Genomic DNA, 23034 nt, shown 5'->3' with positions numbered 1-23034 from the left:
TAGACAATAGCAATATTTGTGGGCAAGAAAGGACCAAGGGAAAACAGTGACAGACCTTTGCTTTAGCCAGCAATAACCAATTGTTACAGTGATTGAATTAATTTTGTGGCCAACCACTGAATTGAGTTTAAGTACTTTCTGAATTGTTGTGCTAGTGACTTTGTAAAGATTACCATCATGGGAATTGAATTTTCTTTAAGCTACCTGTGTACTTTACCCTCTGGTTTTCTGCAGAAGAGGAACTTGCATTTATCTATCAGGTGTCCTAAACATCCCAAAACATTTCACAGATAATGATATTTCTTATAGGAAATGTCAAAAGCCAACTTATGGCCATTGTGAAAAAGTATTATACACCCCTTTTGTGTGATGAAATAGTCTGGACAATTTATTAGTTCCACCTGTGCATTTTTACTTTCTCCCCTGGACTAACAATTGAGCTATTTGATTGAAAATTTAAAGTTGTCAATGTTTAATAAAATCTTTAGAAATCAAAAGTCAATCAGATTTTTTTTACATTATCATTTCTGAACCACTGAACTGGACTGCCATTTGCTATCACTTATTGGTAATATACAGGTACTCTGCATTTTAAAGTTGCCCAGTTTTAGCATTGTTTCACTTTAACATTGGTAAATTATTAGAATGAGAAATTTTACTGAGCATTGAGACTGGTTATCAAGTTGTTCACAGCAGAACATCAGTGTTTGACCTGATCGATGCGAATTTACCAGATCTCCAGTATCTGCCACTTGTGGCCTCTTTGCAAGTGTCATACCACTGCCTGTGATCCGCAGTAGGAACCTTTCCACCCACTGGAGTGCATACTATCTTATGGAGCTGCCACCTGATTATTAACATAACATCAACACCTCATGGACACAGGGTAAGTCCCTGCATGAGAACCGACTGCAGGGTGCCAGTCACTTCCAAACTCAGCAGCTCCTAGTCCCATGGCCTGTGACATGATGACGCTACATAGCTTGACAGACCTGTGACACGTCCTCCCCCTCCCCTCGCCAGGAACAAGTGACAGCCTCAGTCAGCAGCCTGATGAATGAAGGATCCAGATTCCAAAAAAATCCCCCCCTCTGGTTCACAGTCAGAGAGTCCACTGCAGAATGTACTGGTAGTTATGAGTGTTGCATTTCTCTCTCAAGCAGGTTTTTATTTTGTGTTATTTGAGTGACTAAATTCTTACATTTGAATGTTAAACTCAAGGACTACCTTTCAACTTACAGGGTGCAGGTATAATCTTTTCTCTCTGTTAAGTAAGGGCCTCAGCTTAAACTCTTCATTCAAAACCTTTTCTCTGGGAGCCGTGATCTTCAGGAATGTTTTCACTGATGTGAAGCGAGGACAATCCACAGGTCAAAGGTTTACGGTGCACTGTGTAATACTCTCCCCATTGATTTGCAAGGTTCAAGGCCCATTTCAGATTATCAGCATCAAACGTTTTGACCTCCAGCACAGTACTCTGGACATGCTCTACACTGGTGAAGGTTCTTTCTTTCAGATGAGGCTTCTGAAACCAAGGTCTCCCTTTGTTCCATTTCCAGAGTTATCACCAGCATCCTGACCAACATTTATTCTTCAATCACTATCGCAGAAAGTAACAAATTTATATGGTTGGTACCATGTTGTGTTTTGAGGGTATTTGCACAAATTGGCTGCTGCTCAGTGACCAGACTTCATAAAGTTCATAGTTCCTTGAAAATAGAGCCACAGCTAGATAAGATAGTAAAGAAGGCATTTGGTATGCTTTCCTTTATTGGTCAGAATATTGAGTTGGGAGATCTTGTTGTGGCTGTACAGGCTGTTGGTTCGGCCACTTTTGGAATATTGCATGCAATTCTGGTCTCCTTCCTATCAGAAGGGTGTTGTGAAACTTGAAAGGGTTCAGAAAAGATTTACAAGAATGTTGCCAGGGTTGGAGAATTTGAGCTATAGGGAGAGGCTGAATAGACTAGGGCTGTTTTCCCTGGAGCATCAGAGGCTGAGAGTGACGTTATAGAGGTTTATAAAATCATGAGGGGCATGGATAGGGTTAGTAGGCCAGATTTTTTCCCTGGGAGGGGGGAGTCCAGAACTAGCGGACATAGGTTTAGAGTGAACAGGGAAAGATATAAAAGAGACCTAAGGGGCAACTTTTTCATGCAGAGGTTAGTGCTGGTACAATTGCAGCATGTAAGATGCATCTGGATTACTATATGAATAGGAAGGATTTAAAGCAATATGGGCTAAGTGCTGGCAAATGGGACTCAATTAGATTAGGATATCTAGTCGGCATGGACAAGTTGGACAAAAGGGTCTGTTTCCATGCTGTACTTCTCTATGACTCAAAGGCCCTGTAATTGGTTGGAAAGCATTTTGGGACATCTGGAAGTTGTAAAACAAATGCAACAGAAATGCAAAATTTTTAGTCATTTCATTAATATTGTTAATTGCATTTCCTATTTGACACTAGTATTGCACAGTATTAACACACAATATTCTTATAAAAGTAATTCCTGAGCATCTGACAGGATTTGATTATCCTTTAGTAATATACTGCAGGAATGCAGGAAATGGTCAACAGGCCAGGCAGAATCTGTGGGGAGAGGCATGAGTGAATGTTTCCAAGATGGCTGACCTCTTATTACACCAAAGGAAAACACTAACAAGCTTGTGGTGCAGCTCTGAACAAGAGTCGCTGGACTTGGAATGGGTATCTCTGTTTTCTCCTCACATATGCTACCAGATCTGCTGAGTTTCTCCAGCAATTTGTTTTTATTTCAGATCTTCAGCATCCACAATTCTTTGTTTTATTATATTGTGGTGTAATGTGTTGGTGTTGACATGTAGTTTTTGAATTAGATTACCCTATGCTTTAGATTGAAGACCCATATTCAGACATGACAAAGACATGTCCAGCCCAGCTGAGCCTGAAAGCACCTAGTTGACATAACTATGTTACAGTATAATCAAATAAAGACCTGACACAATAATGCATATTCAGCTGTATCAGCCGATGTTCCAGACCTTTCCACCCCAAGTTCACCCTACAGTGAAGAAAGAGGCCATTTTTCCCATTGAGTCTGTACCAACCTTCTGAAGAGCACACCACCCAGACCCACCCCTTCCACACTGTCCCCATAACACTGCATTTACCATAGTTAACCCATCTAGTCTCCATATTTCTGGACACATATGAGCAATTTTGCATGGCCAGTCCACCTAACCTGCCCATCCTTGAACTGTGGGAGGAAACTGGAGTACCCGTGTAGACACTCTGAGAATGTGCAAACTCCACACAAACAGTCACTCAAGGCTGGAATTGAACCTGTAAGGCAGCAGTGCTAACCACTGAGCCATTGTGCCACCCACTGTTCCACTGGCAGGTCTACCTACCAAAAGCATAGATAAGGCTGTTTGATTTATAAGAATGAATCTGGGATGTTCGGTCCTCTGAATTTTAAGCATTCTGGTGAAGCATGGGCAAGAAAATGACTCTCTCATTACCACCTCCTCCTGTCCCTCAGCTGTTGACAAATGGCGCTGTGACACAGTTCATAGGCTACAATTAAAATCAGGGGTGAGGCCCTGACGGCAGGCTGGAAATCTGGGGTAATCCTCTCATGACCTTTTCCAGGAGTATGTGTGCGATTTTATACTAATTGGGCAAGTAACTGCCTGGCATCAGGGCTTTTGTCCCTTTAATGATGGAGATCCGACAGCCTAATGCTGCCAGATGGATGGAGGATGGTCGACTCTTCAATTCCAGCAGCAGTTCCCAGCATGAGCTCAGTGGGGACCAACGGAGCATGCTAATGGGAATGGGAAGTAGGTGGGCTGCTTAAAGGTCTCTTTCAGCCTTTGAGTGGGAAGGCTGTCCTCCACTATCTCTGCCCCTGACTGAATCATGCAGGTGGGAAAACAACTAGCCACCTCCACCACTCAAAAAAAAAATCTTCACTCCCAGCCTATTCCCATGGGCCAAAACTTTTTGGCCTTGTCTTTTACGCTAAAGTACTTGGCTTCCCAATCATGGACATCCATGGTGAATATTCTGGGGTTTGTTCGCTCTGGCCAAATGAAGACAAATCTTCCAGCCTTGTTCTAAGCCCTGTGACCTTGGTCTCTGGTGAACATAGGAAACAGGAGAAAGTGTGAGTCTCTAATCCATTCAGGCCTCCTGTGCAGTTCATCTAGATCATGACTAAACTTACACCTCATTGTCACTTTCCTGTACCATCCCTGTGCCCCTTGATTTTGTGTATCTAGAAATTAGATTACTTACTTACAGTGTGGAAACAGGCCCTTTGGCCCAACAAGTCCACACCGACTCTCCGAAGAGCAACCCACCCAGGCCCATTCCCCGACATTTACTCCTTCACCTAACACTACGGGCTATTTAATATGGCCAATCACCTAACCTGCACATTTTGGATTGTGGGAGGAAACCGGAGCACCCGGAGGAAACCCATGCAGACATGGGGAGAATGTGCAAACTCCACACAGACTGAGGCGGGATTTGAACCTGGGTCTCTAGCGCTGTGAGGCAGTAGTGCTAACCACTGTGCCACAGTGTCGCCTGCAGTGATCTAGTGATCTACTGATCTACTGATTTCTGTCTTGAATGCATGACTGAGTCTCCACAGACCTCTGGAAGAGATTTCTAAAGGTTCCTCACCTGAATGAAGCAGTTCTTATTTTCAGACCGTGTAGGGCAACCAGATATCCTATACAAATTTAATCCCATTTGCCAGTATTTGGGACAGATCTCTCTCAACCTTTCCTATTCATATACCCATCCAGATGCCTTTTGAATGTTGTAATTGTACCAGCCTCCACCACTTCCTCTGGCAGATCATTCCATACACATACCACTTCCTCTGTCTGAAATAATTGCCTCTTTGGTCCCTTTTAAATCTTTCCCCTCTCACCTTAAACCTATGCCCTCTAATTCTAGACACTCCAACCTCAGTGAAAAGTGCTTGCCTGTTTGCCCTATCCATGCCCCTCATGATTTTATAAACCTCATAAGGTCACCCCTCAACCTTTGATGTTTCTGGGAAATTCGCCACCACCTATTCAGCCTCTTCCTATACCTCAAACCCTCTAATCCTGGCAACACTTCCTTGTAAATCGTGAACCCTTTCAAGTTTCAGAACATCCTTCCTGCAGCAGGGAGACCAGAATTGCATGCAATACTCCAAAATTGGCTAAACCAATGTCCTGTGCAGCTGCAACATGACCTCCCAACTCCTATACTCAATGCACTGTTCAATAAAGGCAAGCACACCAAACACTTTCTTCACTATCCTATCCACATCTAACTCCACTTTCAAGGAACTATGAAGCTGCACTCCAAGGTCTCTTCATTCAACAACACTCCCCTGGACTTTCTTATTTAAGTGTATAAGTTCTGCCCTAATTTGTCTTTTCCAAAATGCCCATGGCCCATCTGATTAAGATCTATTGTACTCTCAGGTAATTTTCTTTGCTGTCCACTTACTAACCACACCTCTTATTTTCACATCCAAATCATTAATATAAATGACAAAAGCAGTGGACCCAGCACCAATTCTTGTGGCACTCCACTGGTCACAGGCCTCCAGTGTGAAAAGCAACCCTCCACCACCACCCTCTGTCTTCTACCTTTGAACCAGTTCTGGTTCCAAATAGCTAGTTCTCCCTGTATTCCATGTAACCTAACCTTGCTAACCAATCTACCATGAGGAACCTTGTTGAACGCTTTACAGAAGTCCATATAGATCACATCCACTGCTCTGCCCTCATCAATCCTCTTTGATTTCAGTGATGAATGAACAAGGACACAAAGGTCCCTTTGTATATTGACACTGCCCAATCTCTCAACATTTTAAGAAATGCTCTGCATTTCTGTTGTTCATACATTTTGGCTGAAGAAAATTTACTTTCTCCTCCGCACCATTTTCTCATTGTTTTCTCTTAAAACAATCTCCCTTTACCAATAACAGAATCATGGCCTTCTGAGAGATGAATGTATGAATCTAGTTTGCATAAAGAAGGGAGTTTAGAACACAAATATAGAAGTGGACACAATTATTAATATTTATTATTCCATCATTTCAGGATTTAGAAGCACTGCAAAAATACATAAGAGATGTACGGTAATAATTTTTGTCCATTGAAAAGTTGCAATTTGAAACAAGGAAAAGAAAATTGGTGTGGTTTCTCCTTCCCTTTACATTGTAGATGGAAGTTAGAAGTGGGAGCATAAACTGAAAAATAACAGGCATATCCCGAGAAGCAGGGAAGATGTACGCAGCGACTAAATGATGATGGAATTTTAAAATGTAGGTTAGGCCACTCAAAGTGAGAGAAAGGTCTGAGGGGAAAATTCGATAGAAGAATGTAGGAAGTACATTTTGTGTAAGAATTAATATAAATAAAAATTGTACTCTCGATGCCTATTAATGACTACTTTTATAGATTTACTGCTGTGCTTGCTTTTCCATGCAAAATCTATGGAATTTCCTTCAAACTAACTTATCTTTGGTGCATTATGAATAATGCATTTTTAAATAATTTTATTTTACAAGATTTTGTACCGGTAGTTCAGTATAATAAAATGTCTCGCTATATTAAAGTTATGTGAATTTGCAATGGCTTTAGACTTGTCTCTTGCTGTTCACCCTTGGTCCAAAGACTTTTTGAGACTAGCATCACTGGGTTAGCTGATTTATCTCACTATTTTTGTAATTTTGCATGCAGTGTTTAATTGTAAGTGGGATGTAAGTTAACTATCTTCTTCTCTATCTTTACCTATTGTAACTGTGCATGTTGCTGCATTTGTGTCTTCGATTTTGCATGTTTTTTTGTGTTTCATCTTGAGGGTTCAATTTTGCTACCAGCAACACGTTGACTAAAATAAGGGTGTTCTTAATTTGTGATTCGAATCTATTTCTCATTTCTATTCCCTTGCAACTCCCCTTTCCTGAGATTTAATGATCCATGTTGAAGTATAGATCTGCATGAGATGGAATTCAATGTTGGGGCATGTCTGAGTGAACCTGAACTGTTTAGATTAAAAGTTGTGCAGTGATAGGGAACCGATCTTCATCTGTGCGCACTTGCAGGGATCAGTGAACAGATTTAGAATTTCTGCTCCTTCTGTTTCCAGAGCTATTTATGTTAATTCTTGTCAGTGTACTGGTAGAAACTAGCTAACTCTGCAATTGGCTGAAATACTGTACCACATTGGTGTATTTAACCATCAAGTGAATGGGAGTCTCACTGTACGAGTTTTGTTTTGTCCCATTCATTATTTCATTTGTGATCCTTGTAAAAGAATATCTGAAAATAGGATAGGCTATTTGTTTGTAGAGAAGTGCCAGATGAGGTCTGCCAGTATAAAAAGATTCACTTAAAAGCTTTTTCATTAATCAACATATTGCTGATGTGTTTGATTTTTGATGTATATATACATTGCTGTATCATTTTGTGCCTAACCAAATACTGTTCTAAATTGATTCCAAGCTAATAAATTTGAGTAGTGGCCAATTATGGCAAGTCTTAATTTAGCATAAGTGTTATCTAATTCTGATTTTTGAATACTGGTCATTCATTTGACACTACAGACTTGCAGTAGGTCTGTAGTACGCAAATGTGAACTTGTTTTAAGTTATCCATCCAAAATATGCACACCGTGATGCTTTGCACTGCAGTTACACTGTAACAGAAATAATTTCTACTTTTCAGTGACACAACTGAGCCAATAGATTTCAGTTGTGAAAATGTGTGTCATTTATAGATAGGCCTTTTACAATTTACTTGTCACCTACTGTCCTCAAAAGTTTGTTCTTGTGTATAAGCAAAATACCCACCATCCCAAAGCTCTGACCAGGTTACTGATATAGAACAATTCAGCTTTTTCTATTACCCATGCTGGCTTGCAAGACCTATTTCCAAACAGTTTTTCACAATTAATGATCTTTATTAACAAAAAGTGTAGTTGAAAACTGAACCAATTTTTTTCTCTTCTTTGGATTATTACCAACTTGTATTGAAGATCTCTTGGTTATTGGTTTAGTGCTGCAGTAGAACCCATTTTGAAAACCATATCTGAACCAGAATATGATGTCGTAAAAGCCTGTCGTCCAAAGTGGATTTTATAGAGGAGGAACAGTTGGAGCTTTTACGTTTATCTGTATCTATTTTTGAGCATGCAATGTCTGTCAATGTTGTAAATGGAAAATTAAATCCCCACAATAGATCATTTAACCAATTTGTTGCAGCAATATTAACGAATCCTGGAGGTTAGTGTTTGTGGTGGAACATTAAATGGTTAATTTGCATGCAATCTGTCAAATTTTGTTTATTTTTAAATGAGGCCACTTGTGCTATATTGGTCATCTCCTGAGTAATATTGACCTTTTTGCATTTACTTTGGCTCCAGAAGATTGGTAACTGCTTTCCTGTTAATTCTTGAAAAGGTTCCTTTTTCCTTCATCTCTCCATCGGAACTGTCAATTTAAAAAAAATGGTGAATCTAAACAGAGCAAGATACTCATGTGAAGTCTGTAGTACTGGTCATATTACCACTGACAACGCTTCTGTCTTTCTGATTGCCTGAAAAATGTGGGCTAGTCAGCACCTAATATTGTCTTTCCTTTCACAGTGCTAGAATGCATGAATTTTCTGCTTCTCTGCCACTAACTGTAGTCCTATGTGTAGATGCTATGTAGTTGTCTAACTTCTTTGTCTTTTTTCCTTACTTACCTAATTATATACTTCAATCCCACTCACACCCTTTACCATCTGAGCTTAAAATGGTAAACTGCAAAACTACAAAATTAGGAGAGAATCAATTTACCTAGTGAGCTTGTATATATGTCTTGTCTGCAATTAAATGCTATTGCTATATACTGAGCAATTGTATTGTCTCGTAGTAATATGGACTTACCAGAATGTAGTGGTATTAGTATACAATGCTTTCAACCTCCATTTTTGAATGGGCTTTTTTTGTTTTTTTTTCGTCATTGTACATTTCACAAGTTTATGCATTCATAATGCTGTAAGTATGCCTTAACTCTTTTTCTATAGAGCTACCTGGTAAGATAATGATGTTTTCTTTCTCCAGATGACAGTAGACGTATCTCTGTTATAAACCCAGTGGAGTTAATCACTATCTATCTGATGGGATGTAATGAATGACAGCATTGTAAAATATTTATCTAACAGTAACAGCAGATTGCATGACGCATGTTTTATTTCTTTTAATTTCTTCATCTTCCTTACATTGTGTTTGATTCCTTTGCACCATTACTGGCCCAGAGAGAGAGAGAGGGTGGATCCAGATGTTAGCCACAACCATTTTGTAATTAGCTGCTGTGCAGTGTGCAAGAGCAGCTAGCCACATACTCTTTGCCAGAGGAACCACCAACAATGAATCTTCCCTGAGACTAGTATTTGGAGATGGAGAAGGAGAAGTTCACGTCCTGCAGCTGTGTGATGCAGCACACCCATCTGTATCACCATCAGAGGTTATTCATGTATCTCTCTCCCCAGTGTAAATTTTCTTGTACCTTCTATGCATTGCATAATGACCAGCTCCCAGATCTGTCAGTCCTAGATTTGCTCTCTCTTTCTACCTTGATGCTGGCTGCTATCTCTCTCTCTTTCTCTCTCTCTCTTTCTCTCTCTCTTTCTCTCTCTCTCTTTCTCTCTCTCTTTCTCTCTCTCTTTCTCTCTCTCTTTCTCTCTCTCTTTCTCTCTCTCTTTCTTTCTCTCTCTCTCTCTTTCTCTCTCTCTCTCTCTCTGTCTCTCTCGCACTCACTCTCACTCTCTCATCACTCTCTGACTGTTGGAGAGATCCAGACTCTGGTCTTGCCACTCTTGGGTAACAGCAGTATTTATACCAAATCACTTTTTCACCACCTTGAAGCTGTTTATAAATTACAGCCTTTGCGTAATTTGGCCAAATTGTTTTGCTTTCTAAAAATAAGACGTTGGTATTTGTCTGTTGGTAATTCATGATTGCACTATCTACTATGAACTCCAGGGTAGAAGTCAACAATAATGCCTCACGGTGACCTCATGAGCAATCTACATCTGCTAATGGATTGAGGTTTTGTTTTTTGAAAGGGAGGTACAATATTGCTTGGAAAGTATTGGTACGGTGGGAGTAGAGAATTGAAAAGATAGGTTACTGTGGCCAATGGTAAACCCGAGGATGTTGATTGTGGAGGGTTTAGCAATGGTAATAGTATTGAATATCAAAGGATGATGGGTGGATGCTTTCTGGTTGGAGATGGTCATTGCCTGGCATTTATGTAGCGTGAAGAGCTTAGACACCTTTTGAGTGTCTAAGTTTGATCTGTTTGCTCCAGATATTGAGTGGATAAGTGCTATCCCAATAGAGGAAACTTGTTTATATTTTTATACAGTTTCCCAACTGATAGCAACTGCAAGTGGAAGCAAATTTAACCAATTCTGCTTGGACTGTACTTGCCAAGCTAACCTTGGTTTTCAATATTTCCCCAGCTGGAAACGATCTTCGCTTTGTGTGAACCGGAGGAGGTAGACATTTGTTATAAATGTCTTTTTGGACCCAGTCCACAAGTGTTTTTATTAATTTCTTCGTAGTTCAACATGGAAATTGATCATGATAAGCTTCAAGATTTTTTTTCTCACTCATCTATCTGTAAGTGTTTGATATTCTGCTTCAGCGGGATTAAAAATTGTATTGGTTACAGTTCTCCCATACAGGTTTAAAGTGACTACATTATCCTAAACTGATCAGACGACCCATTAGGTTTATACATTATATAGATTATACAACACAGAAAGAGGCCCTTCAGCCCATTGTGTCCATGTTGATCATCAAACATCCATTTATTCTCACCTCTTTTCCAGCACTTGGTCTATATCCTCCTATGCTGTGGCATTTCCAGTGCTCTTATTGGTTATTAAATGTCTTGAGAGTGCCCGCTTCAGCACAACCTTTCAGGCAGTGAGTTCCAGATACCCAGAATGCTCTGGGTGAAAATTGGTTTCCTCAAATCCCCTCGAAACCTATTCCTTACCTTGAAATTGTGCCCCCTGGATTTGACCCCTTTATGAAGGGGAAATGTTTCTCCCTATCTACCCTGTCTATGTCCCTCAGAAGTTTGGACACTTCAGTTTTATTGCCTTCTCAGACTTCTCTGCTCCATGGCAAACAATGCCAGCCTACTTAGTCTCTCTTCACAACTAAATTGCTCCATTTATAGAGTCATAGAGATATACAGCACGGAAACAGACCCTTCGGTCCAACCCGTCCATGCTGACCAGATATCCCAACCCAATCCAGTCCCACCTGCCAGCACCCGGTCCATATCCCTCCAAACCCTTCCTATTCATATACCCATCCAAATGTCTTTTAAATGTTGCAATTGTACCAGCCTCCACCACATCCTCTGGCAGCTCATTCCATACACATACCACCCTCTGCGTGAAAAAGTTGCCCCTTAGGTCTCTTTTATATTTTTCCCCCTCACCCTAAACCTATGCCTCTGGTTCTGGACTCCCCGACCCCAAAGAAAAGACTTTGTCTATTTATCCTATCCATGCCCCTCATAATTTTGTAAACCTCTATAAGGTCACCCCTCAGCCTCCGACACTCCAGGGAAAACAGCTCCAGCCTGTTCAGCCTCTCCCTGTAGCTCAGATCCTTCAACCCTGTCCGACAACATTCCAGAGAATCTCTTCTGTGGCCTCTCCAGTGTAACCTAGTCCTTTCCATATTATAGCAACGAGAACAGCGCACAGTACTCCAGCTGTGGCCTAACTAGTGTTATATCCAGCTGCAAAATAACCTCCTTGCTCTTGTATTCAATGAATAAAGTCAAGGATCCCATCTTCTTATCCATCTTATCTACCTTTCCTGTACGTATCTGTATACCTGCGTATGAAGATCGTTCTGATCCTTTCTACATCCTGGTCCTACCATTGAAAGTATACTCCTTTGTTTATTCTCTTAGGTGCATCACATCTCCCTTTTCAGCGTTAAATTCCATTTGCACTAGTTTACTACATCTGATCAGCATGTCCATTTCATCCTGTAATCGAAGGCTTTCCTCCTCGCTATTCACTTTTATTTTGCTGTTTGCTACAACAAGTCTACTATTTATGCTCCAGGACCTCTCCGCAAGGATTCCTCAGAGAAGTGTTCCTTGCCAAGCCAAACTTCAGCTGTTTCATCAATGACCTTCCCTCCATCATCAGGTCAGAAGTGGAAATGTTCGCCAATGATTGCGCAATGTCCAGCACCATTTGCGACTCCTCAGATACTGAAGCAATCCATGTTGAAATCCAGCAAGTACCTGGATAACACTCAGATTCGAGTTGACAAGTGGCAAGAAACATTTGCACTAAGTGATTGCCAGGCACACGACCGCCTGCAACAAGAGAGTCTAACCATCACCCCTTAAGATTGAGTCATTACCATTGTCGAAGTTGCAGGAATGGTTAATCTTACAACTTTCTTGGTAAGGGCCAAAAGAAAGGCAGTCTTAGTGATGGAAAATTGAGAAAGCACAGAGAGGAGACTATTTATTTTCCAGCTGTGTCTAGAGTAAACCTTATTCTATGTCCCTTTACCACTACCCTAAACCATTTGCCGGAATCGAACAAAATAATGTTTTTTGGAAGGGTTACAAATATTTTAATTCAAACAATGCATAGAATTGCATGGATATCAGAATTTGGCTACTTCAGTTGGCAATCTAACACTGGAATTATTACTCTGTAAACTAAAATATTTTACAATTTCCCAGCATCTCCCACCCAGCACCAATCAGTTGTACATTTTATTGGACAAATTTGGCACTCTGCCCTAGACAGACTGGCAATCCAGAGACAAGCAGGGAATTTGCTGAGTTGAAAAAAAAATGCTGCAAATAAAATCCTTAAAGCACAGCTGACAATCTCTGCAGATCAGTGTCTGGAGAATTTGTGGATAGTTTGAACAATTATTAAAGCTGTTTGACTGAAATAATAGCATAAAAATGTGTTGCTGGAAAAGGGCAGCAGGTCAGGCAGCATCAAAGGAGAAGGAGAATCGACGTTTCGGGCATAAGCCCTTCTTCAGGAATGAAGCCCTGAAGAAGGGCTTATGCCCGAAACGTCGATTCTCCTTCTCCTTTGATACTGCTGACCTGCTGTGCTTTTCCAGCAACACATTTTTAAGCTCTGATCCCCAGCATCTGTAGTCCTCACTTTCTCCTAGTTGAAATAATAGCAGTCAAATCACATTGTCTTTTTAAAAATTCTTGAGTTAGTGAAAATATTGAACTTAATGACTTTTGTGGGTTCTTTATTTGAGAGTTTGTCAACACCAGATGCTCATCTTGTTTTGCAACTTGTTATACTGCCAGTGGAAGACATCTGGTATCTATCGCCTGTTTGATCAGAGATTAATCTTGAAGTGAAGGGAACTAAAGGGGTTTAAAGATGGAGAGAAACATGCTTCCTTCCAAGAGCAGTGGTATCTTCTCTGTAGAAGAGTGGAAATTTACAGGACTTTAAGTTCCTTTATTTTCACTTAAGTGAGCTGTTATGAAGGCCTTCGAATAGTACAGATTCTGCACTTTATGCATTGGATAATTTGTAAGTTAGTGGATTTTTGTGCTTTATTTTTGTAGTTTGTAGAACTGGTCAGATAATAATGCCTTTAATCTCCTTATTGTCTTCCATGAAAGGCTCCTATTGGAAATGAGCATTTAAAGATATTTAGTGAAATTACAACATTTTGCTTACTATTTTCCATTAAAGATTTGTAATCAAGTATTTCAAAGGTGTGTAAGCCTGTTTGAAAACTGAAATGTGTAAACATTCATTATCCTCTAACCAAATGAACTTGTCTACATATAGAAAATAAATGTGTCCTCTTGCAATCTTTTCTTTAGTTCAACAGTTCGTAATCGTTTTATGGTCAAAAAAATGAAAGGAAAGGAGTCCCATTCTCCACTGTTAAAATTCTGGATTTCTTTATCCTGAAAGTAGGCAGGTCTTCGTAAGGACATTAGTCAACGTGCTGTTTTCGATATGGTACTCCAGAACATGCAGGTGGAATATGCTGTGAGCTAAGTCTGTTTGTGCAATTTTCCAGCCGTGTGGTTGGCATTTGATACAAATATTCACAGTCTATATAATATGTGCATTAACATTATTTATCTTAAGAATGAACCATTGCAGAGATGGGCATTATACAAAATTAGTATTTTATTCTGTTTTTGCCTCAAAGCAAAGTTATTACTTCAATTGTTGGTGGAACGTAAGTGACCAAAGTATTTAATTTGTTTCTCTTTAATCTATTATATACTTCTTGAAGGCTATGGTGCTTTGAGTCAATATGTTACCTTTTCTTGTGGAGAGATTTGCTTGATGTGGATTATAGGTAAACTTTAAATTTTTAACTTGCTCTTTTAGGGCCAAGGATTGCTGCCTTATTTTGCTAACTTCCGTCTGATTGCAGAATTTTCAACACCTTTTGTTAACCAGCGGTAGGTATATTTAGTATTTATGTATAACTAAACAGATATAATTTGTAACATGTTCAGAGGTCACGTGACACCAGGTTATAGTCCAACAGGTTTATTTGAAATCATGAGCTTTCGGAGCGCTGCTGTTTTGTCAGGTGATGAAAGTTTATAATTTCAAATAAATCTGTTAGACTATAACCTGGTGTCATGTAACTTGTGACTTTGCCTACCCTAGTCCAACACTGGTACCTCCACACCGCTGGAACATTAAGGGGGTCAAAGCAATAACTCTTCATTTGCTTTTGAAATATTTTTTTAAAAGAAAGGTCTGGATTTTATTGCTAAACATTTTGGAGTTTAATGCAGACAATTTTTTTAGTGCGTAAATCATTTGGAGATTAATGGCTCAGAAGAGAGAGTTAATGAATTGGGAATCTCGATAAGTTGCTCGATTTGATTTGCTGTTCTGCCATTGGCCCCAGTACAATGGGTGGTGGGGAGAGGTAAGTTTCAAGATGTTGTTGCCTTTTCATATTGGTTGGTAATTAAACTATTTTTAATATTCACTTATGATGTGTGGACATCACTGGCACAGCCAGCAGTCAATGCCCATATCTGACCACCTTTGAGAAGGTGGTGATGAGTCACCATCTTGATTCACTGCAAACCTTGGGGTGCAGCGACACCCAAAGTGCTGTTAGGCAAGGAGTTCCTGGATTTTTACCCGGTGAGGATGAACAAACTGCTGCATAATTCTAAGCGAGGATGTATGACTTAGTATCAAATATCATTGTTTCTGCTAACATTTTGTAACTTGTCTCACTTGGGTTTCATGCATTGTTCTGATTAAATATATAGGTTATTTTTGTTTTTCTCTCCTGTATTCCTCTGTTTCTCCTTTTTAATGATCATGCTAACACAAATTCATTGTCCTTGCAGTCTGTCTGAGATGTCTCTTAAGTGTGCTATATTTAGCTGTGTAGAACCAATTGCCTGTGTGTTGTCTTATCCATGTTCTGCCCTTACATCATTCCAATCAGCCTATTCAGTGATGTTAGTACACAGCACTGGTACAGGTGGGACTTGAACCCAGACTTTCCAGTGCAGGGGTAGGGTCACTACCATTCAGAAACCTAGCTATAATGTTGGGCCAGAAATATAGGAATTACTCTGACTTGACCATGTGCTTAGGAGGACCACACTGACTAATTTGCTATCAAGTCAAATTGGCACTCAAAGAATACATTCAAACCATTCAGATGTGCAAGCAATTTCTGATAACAATGGGTTCCTCGACTCCTTCGAAATTGGTAAAGGTGGATCCAGTCAGTTCATTGTCTGACCTTCACTTGTTCTTGTCACTACACATAGTATTTTGATGAAAGGCAACAAAATCAAGGAATGTGAGTAACTGAAATGGATGAAGAAGTGCTGCTGGACCTGCTCCTTGGGGGAAATAAAAGCAATGATTTCATATTTTAAAAGTTATCTTCCTGCTTTTGCCTTCACTTTTTGACTCAGCCTTCCCCATTTTCCAGCAAGCTTTCAGCATTCTCTGCTGTGGTCTTTCTAGCAATGGTGATATGCAGGGGCTGAGAGAATAATTTACACAGCAATAATGAACTGACTTCAAAGTGGAAATGCTGTTCCCAAGATATTAATTGTTTTGCTGCTTCTTAAATGGCGGACGTCACAAAAAGGGCTGAACGAAGACTTTAAGAAATAGCAACAGGTCGGGTCCATTTGACCACTGAGGCATGCTCTGCCATTCAATGTTCATAGCTGATCCACTGAATTGCTGCAATGCATCTTGTGAACGTTGCATTCTTGTGATATATATGAATATTGAGAACAGCAAGGAAGCTAACTTTTCTCTTCCATAATAAGCTTCCAAAACTTCATCGAGGCTACGCAATCATCAAGCACTCTATCACATTGCTGATTAGATTATAGATGAAGAGGCTTTGACGCATCAGGGGAGTCAGCCATTGCTAGTTAACTAGCCACTCCGTTAACCTTGTCGACACGGCATTGTTGTGCTAGTCCAAAACACTTCCAGTTAGTGGAGGTCCCAGAATGTTGCATTTGCATTATCCAGTGATAATGTTACCACTGAAAAGTGAAATGGAAAAGGTCAGTCCTAGGCTAGGTGAGCCCTGAACTCTATGTCACCCAGATTCCAGCAAATTTCATTATCAGAACGGTATTCATGGAGATAAACACTGTAGAATCAGCAGCAAACCGCCTCAATCCTAACCAACATTCCCTGTAAGCTGCCTGCGAGGTGATACAGTAACACGGAAGGTAATACACAGTCCAATCACAAACAGTCCCCATTAAGTCAAACAAAAAAAAATTAAAGTACTACAATATCAAATGAATGGGTTGTGCACCAAATATACACAAAGTGGAAGGTTGCTCCTGATTCCTCACAGAACAGATGGACATGGTTGGCATAAAGACATTATCCAGAGGAACTTGGGCACCGAGGTAGTGTTCCTACCCCTGGAACAGGAAGTGGAGGTTCAACTCCCATCTGCTCCAGAGATGTGTATTAACACCAACCGAGGAACTAGGGCCCTCTTGTGGTGCCAACCTTCCACTTTGTGTATATTTGGTGCACAACCCATTCATTTGAAATTGTAGTACTTTAATTTTTTTTTGTTTGACTTAATGGGGACTGTTTGTAATTGGACTGTGTATTACCTTCCGTGTTACTGTATCACCTCGCAGGCAGCTTACAGGGAATGTTGGTTGGGATTGAGGGGGTTTGCTGCTGATTCTACAGTGTTTATCTCCATGAATACCGTTCTGATAATGAAATTTGCTGGAATCTGGGTGACATAGAGTTCAGGGCTCACCTAGCCTAGGACTGACCTTTTCCATTTCACTTTTCAGTGGTAACATTATCACTGGATAATGCAAATGCAACATTCTGAGACCTCCATTAACTGGAAGTGTATTGGACTAGCACAACAATGCCGTGTCGACAAGGTTAACGTAGTGGCTAGTTAACGAGCAATGGCTGACTCCCCTGATGCGTCAAAGCCTCTTCATCTATAATCTAATCAGCAATGTGATAGAGTGCTTGATGATTGCATAGCCTCGATGAAGTTTTGGAAGCTTATTATGGAAGAGAAAAGTTAGCTTCCTTGCTGTTCTCAATATTCATATATATCACAAGAATGCAACGTTCACAAGATGCATTGCAGCAATTCAGTGGATCAGCTATGAACATAGAACATAGAACATAGAAGAATACAGCGCAGTACAGGCCCTTCGGCCCTCGATGTTGCGCCGATCAAAGCCCACCTAACCTACACTAACCCACTATCCTCCATATACCTATCCAATGCCCGCTTAAATACCCATAAAGAGGGAGAGTCCACTACTGCTACTGGCAGGGCATTCCATGAGCTTACGACTCGCTGAGTGAAGAACCTACCCCTAACATCAGTCCTATATCTACCCCCCCTTAATTTAAAGCTATGCCCCCTTGTAATAGCTGACTCCATACGTGGAAAAAGGTTCTCACTGTCAACTCTATCTAACCCCCTAATCATCTTGTACACCTCTATCAAGTCACCCCTAAACCTTCTTTTCTCCAATGAAAACAACCCCAAGTGCCTCAGCCTTTCCTCATAGGATCTTCCTACCATACCAGGCAACATCCTGGTAAACTTCCTCTGCACCCGTTCCAGTGCCTCCACATCCTTCCTATAGTATGGCGACCAAAACTGCACACAATATTCCAGATGCGGCCGCACCAGAGTCTTATACAACTGCAGCATGACCTCAGGACTCCGGAACTCAATTCCTCTACCAATAAAAGCCAGTACGCCATATGCCTTCTTCACTGCACTATTTACCTGGGTGGCAACTTTCAGAGATCTGTGTACATGGACACCAAGATCCCTCTGCTCTTCCACACTACCAAGTAGTCTACCATTAGCCCAGTAATCCATCTTTTTATTACTCTTACCAAAGTGAATCACCTCACACTTAGCTACATTGAACTCCATTTGCCACCTTTCTGCCCAGCTCTGCAGCTTCTCTATATCCCGCTGTAACCTGCCATATCCTTCCTCTCTGTCTACAACTCCTCCGACTTTCGTATCATCTGCAAACTTGCTCACCCAACCTTCTAACCCTTCCTCCAGGTCATTTATAAAAATGACAAACAGCAATGGTCCCAAAACAGATCCTTGCGGAACACCGCTAGTGACGGCACTCCAAGATGAACCTTTGCCATCAACTACTACCCTCTGTCTTCTTCCAGCCAGCCAATTCCTAATCCAAACCTCCAACTCACCCTCAATGCCATATCTCTGTATTTTCTGCAGTAGCCTACCATGGGGGACCTTATCAAACGCCTTACTAAAATCCATTGAATGGCAGAGCATGCCTCAGTGGTCAAATGGACCCGACCTGTTGCTATTTCTTAAAGTCTTCGTTCAGCCCTTTTTGTGACGTCCGCCATTTAAGAAGCAGCAAAACAATTAATATCTTGGGAACAGCATTTCCACTTTGAAGTCAGTTCATTATTGCTGTGTAAATTATTCTCTCAGCCTCTGCATATCACCATTGCTAGAAAGACCACAGCAGAGAATGCTGAAAGCTTGCTGGAAAATGGGGAAGGCTGAGTCAAAAAGTGAAGGCAAAAGCAGGAAGATAACTTTTTAAATATGAAATCATTGCTTTTATTTCCCCCAAGGAGCAGGTCCAGCAGCACTTCTTCATCCATTTCAGTTACTCACATTCCTTGATTTTGTTGCCTTTCATCAAAATATTATGTGTAGTGACAAGAACAAGTGAAGGTCAGACAATGAACTGACTGGATCCACCTTTACCAATTTCGAAGGAGTCAAGGAACCCATTGTTATCAGAAATTGCTTGCACATCTGAATGGCTTGAATGTGTTCTTTGAGTGCCAATTTGACTTGATAGCAAATTAGTCAGTGTGGTCCTCCTAAGCACATGGTCAAGTCAGAGTAATTCCTATATTTCTGGCTCAACATTATAGCTAGGTTTCTGAATATTCCTCATCCTCAGACTCCTACTGGTCTTGAATAAAGAAGAATGAAAACCTTTCATTTATATCGTGCATTTCATGGTTACTGAATTTCTCAAATGCTTTACATCCAATGAAATATTTTAGAAGTATAGCCACCGTTTATCTTTAATTCATTCATGCACTGAGGGCAAGGTCAGCATTTATTGTTCATCCCAGCGGGCAGTTAAGAGTCAACCACATTGTTCTAGGTCTGGAGCCATATGTAGTGCAGAGCAGGTAAGGATGGCAGTTTCCTTCTCTAAAGGACATTAGTGAACCAGGTGGGTTTTTCTTGACCATCATCATGGTCACCATTAGACTCCTAATTTCAGATTTTCATTCTGTCATGGTGGGATTTGAACCCAGATCCATAGAACATGACCTGGGTCTCTGCATTTACAGTCCAGCATTAATGCTACTCGGCCATTGCCTCCCCTGTTGGAATGTAGGAAATGTGGCAACCAATTTGTGCAAAGCAAGCTCAGACAAACAATATTGTGATGATGACTAGGTAACTTACAGTGCTTATCAATGGATAAATATTGGTCAAGAGACCAGGGCTAACTCCTTACTCTTCTTCAAAATAGTGCCAAGGGACTTTTTATTTTTAAATCATAACCCCTCTTTTAAGGTCTCATCCAAAAGATGGAACTGTGACAGTGCAACATTCCCTCCATACTGCACTGATGCATCAGCCTTGACTTTTTACACTCAAGTTCCGAAGTGGAACTTGAACATCCTTATGTCCAAGTGCTGCCAAATTATTATTAGATAACGCTATCACACGATTGCACATGGGTATAGTTGACATCTTGGTCCAAGATTCTCAGATGGTAGGAAAAGCAAGAGGATGCTACCATTGGGACAAAAAGTTTTTGGTGGGTGTGCAAAGATGGGGAAAACTTCCATCCTCCTCAATTTTGTTTTTGAGGCAATAACAACTGGTTGTTGCCTCCTCTTCAATGCTGTAATTAATGGGTGTTTTCAGAATTGAATGATGTTAAATATCAATGTCATTTTCTGGAGGCTGCTAATTTTTCATCTGAGAAACAAACAGCAACCAGATCATTGCAAGCAATTATTAATGTAATTGGATGTTAAATTGTGCATTTTTACTAATAACATGATCAAAACTGTCAGCCATGATATTGCCTGCTGTGCTGTAATCTGTAAATATACATTCATTTACAGACAGTCAGCTCTATGGGTTTCTAACTAGATCCACCATGATGTAAAAGTTTAAAACCTGTCAGAGAGCATCTAGAGATTGATGCTAATCACCGTCAGTGTTATGTCTGACTCTAACCTCCACAACAGAGGGACTGTGATTAAAATTTTGCAGGAATTCTTGATTGCGTTTTTACATCAGCTCTTATGACAATGGAGTTCTGATTCTTAAAATATGCTGCAAATATTGTCATTGTGCTGTTCACAAAATTTGTTGATAATTTAGAGGAACTAACTGTATCACCTTCAAATTTGCAGATGACTCAAAGCTGGGTGAGAGGGTGAATTATGAGGTAGATGAAGAGATGCTTTAGTTTAATTTGGACAAGTTGAGCAAGCAGGTAAATAGATGGCGGATGCCATGTGGATAAATGTGAGGTTATCCATTTTTTGGCAGCAAAAGCAAAGGCAGATTACTTTCTGATTAGCAATTAGATTGGGGAAAACCTGGGTATCCTTGTACAGTTTCTGAAGCTGTTCCCTCGTTTCCCACAAAGATCTGGGAAACACCTGATCCTAGTAACTGCAAGATGAAAAGTTTGAGTAAAGCTTTCCTTTGTGTTTTGTGTCCACTTTGTGTTCACTTTGGCCCTTTGCATAATCCCTGGATCCACTATGGTTTCTCAACTTGCCCCACACCACTCATGAAAGATTTATTTCCATATGTTCTTGGGTATTTCTTTCCTGCAGCCTTTTTTTAGAATTGTACTGATTTTTATATTCTCTGTTCTTCTACTTCACATTTGTCTGCATTTCTCTGTCCACCCACTCTGCTGGCTTCTGTCTTCTTGAAGTCTATCACGGTCTTCTCCAATTTGATAAGACTAACAAAGTTTATCATCTGCAAATTTTGAAATTGGCTTTGAACAGTCAGAAGTCTAGGTCAACAAAATAGATTGGGGAAAAGCAGGGCTCTTAATACCATTCCTGGAAATGGATCAAAGTGGTATTTAATACCATTCCTACTGAAAATGTAATCTTCATCCAGTCCAAAAAAAACTATTTACTATTACTGATTCCTGTCACTGAGCCACTTTTTTTCCATGCTGCCATTTTCCCTTTAAGTTCATCTGGTTGAGCTTTTTTAAGCCTGTTGTGAGTTAAGAGTTATATATGGGGGAAAGGCGATTACGATGCGATTAGGCAAGATTTAGGATGCATGGGATGGGGAAGGAACGTGGCACCGCAGATCAAGAGTTATATATGGGGGAAAGGCGATTATGATGCGATTAGGCAAGATTTAGGATGCATGGGATGGGGAAGGAAACTGCAGGGGACAGGCACAATTGAAATGTAGAGCTTATTCAAGGAACAGCTACTGTGGGTCCTTGGTAAGTATGTACCTGTCAGGGAGGGAGGAAGTTGTCGAGTGAGGGAGCCGTGGTTTACTAAGGAAGTTGAATCTCTTGTCAAGAGGAGGAAGAACACTTATGTTAGCATGAGATGTGAAGGCTCAGTTATGGCACTTGAAGTTACAAGTTAGCCAGGAAGGACCGAAAGAAAAATTTAAGAAGAACCAGGAGGAGACATGAGATGTTGTTGGCAGATAGGATCAAAGAAACGCTAAGGCTTTCCATAGGTAATCATAAATAAAAGAATGACTAGAGAAAGATAATCAAGGATAGTAGTGGAAAGTTGTGCATGGAGTCAGAGGAGATTGGTGAAGCGCTAAATGAATATTTTTCATCAGTATTCGCACTAGCCAAAGACAATGGTGTCGAGGAGAATACTGAGATACAGGCTACTAGATTAGAGGTTCACAAGGAGGAGGTGTTAGCAATTCTGGAAAGTGTAAAAATAGATAAGACCACTGGGCTGGATGGGATTTATCCCAGGATTCCCTGGGAAGCCGGGGAGGAGATTGCCAAGCATTTGGCTTTGATCTTTATGTCGGTCATTGACTGCAGGAATAGTGCCAGAAGACTGGAGGATAGCAAATGTTGTCCCCTTGTTCAAGAAGGGGAGTAGAGACAACCCTGGTAATTGTAGACCAGTTGAGCCTTACTTCGGTTATGGGTAAAGTGTTGAAAAAGGTTATAAGAGAATTTATAATCATCTAGAAAGGAATGATTTCATTTGGGATAGTCAACACTTTGTGAAGGTGTAGGTCATGATTTGGTGTACTGGGATTTCAGTAAGGTGTTTGATAAAGTTCCCCAGGCTGTTGGACAAAATACGGAGACATGGGATTGAGGGTGATTTGGCTGTTTGGATCAGAAATTGGGTAGCTGAAAGAAGTCCGATGATAGTGATTAATGACACATG

General features: G+C 40.5%; 1 protein-coding gene across 2 annotated transcripts in view; it reads left to right on the top strand.

Moving 5' to 3' along the window:
• The window catches only part of tlcd4a (TLC domain containing 4a), a 57174-nt gene that overhangs the window by 24389 nt on the left and 9751 nt on the right, over positions 1-23034 (top strand). For both annotated transcript variants that reach the window (XM_072574608.1, XM_072574607.1), the window contains one exon: positions 14437-14510. In XM_072574608.1, the coding sequence (XP_072430709.1) occupies positions 14437-14510 (74 nt within the window). The remainder of the gene's footprint in view (positions 1-14436; positions 14511-23034) is intronic.

The sequence above is a fragment of the Chiloscyllium punctatum genome, chromosome 7, assembly GCF_047496795.1.
Source record: "Chiloscyllium punctatum isolate Juve2018m chromosome 7, sChiPun1.3, whole genome shotgun sequence".
Classification (NCBI taxonomy): Eukaryota; Metazoa; Chordata; class Chondrichthyes; order Orectolobiformes; family Hemiscylliidae; genus Chiloscyllium; species Chiloscyllium punctatum.
This window is presented reverse-complemented; position numbering and strand designations above follow the sequence as displayed.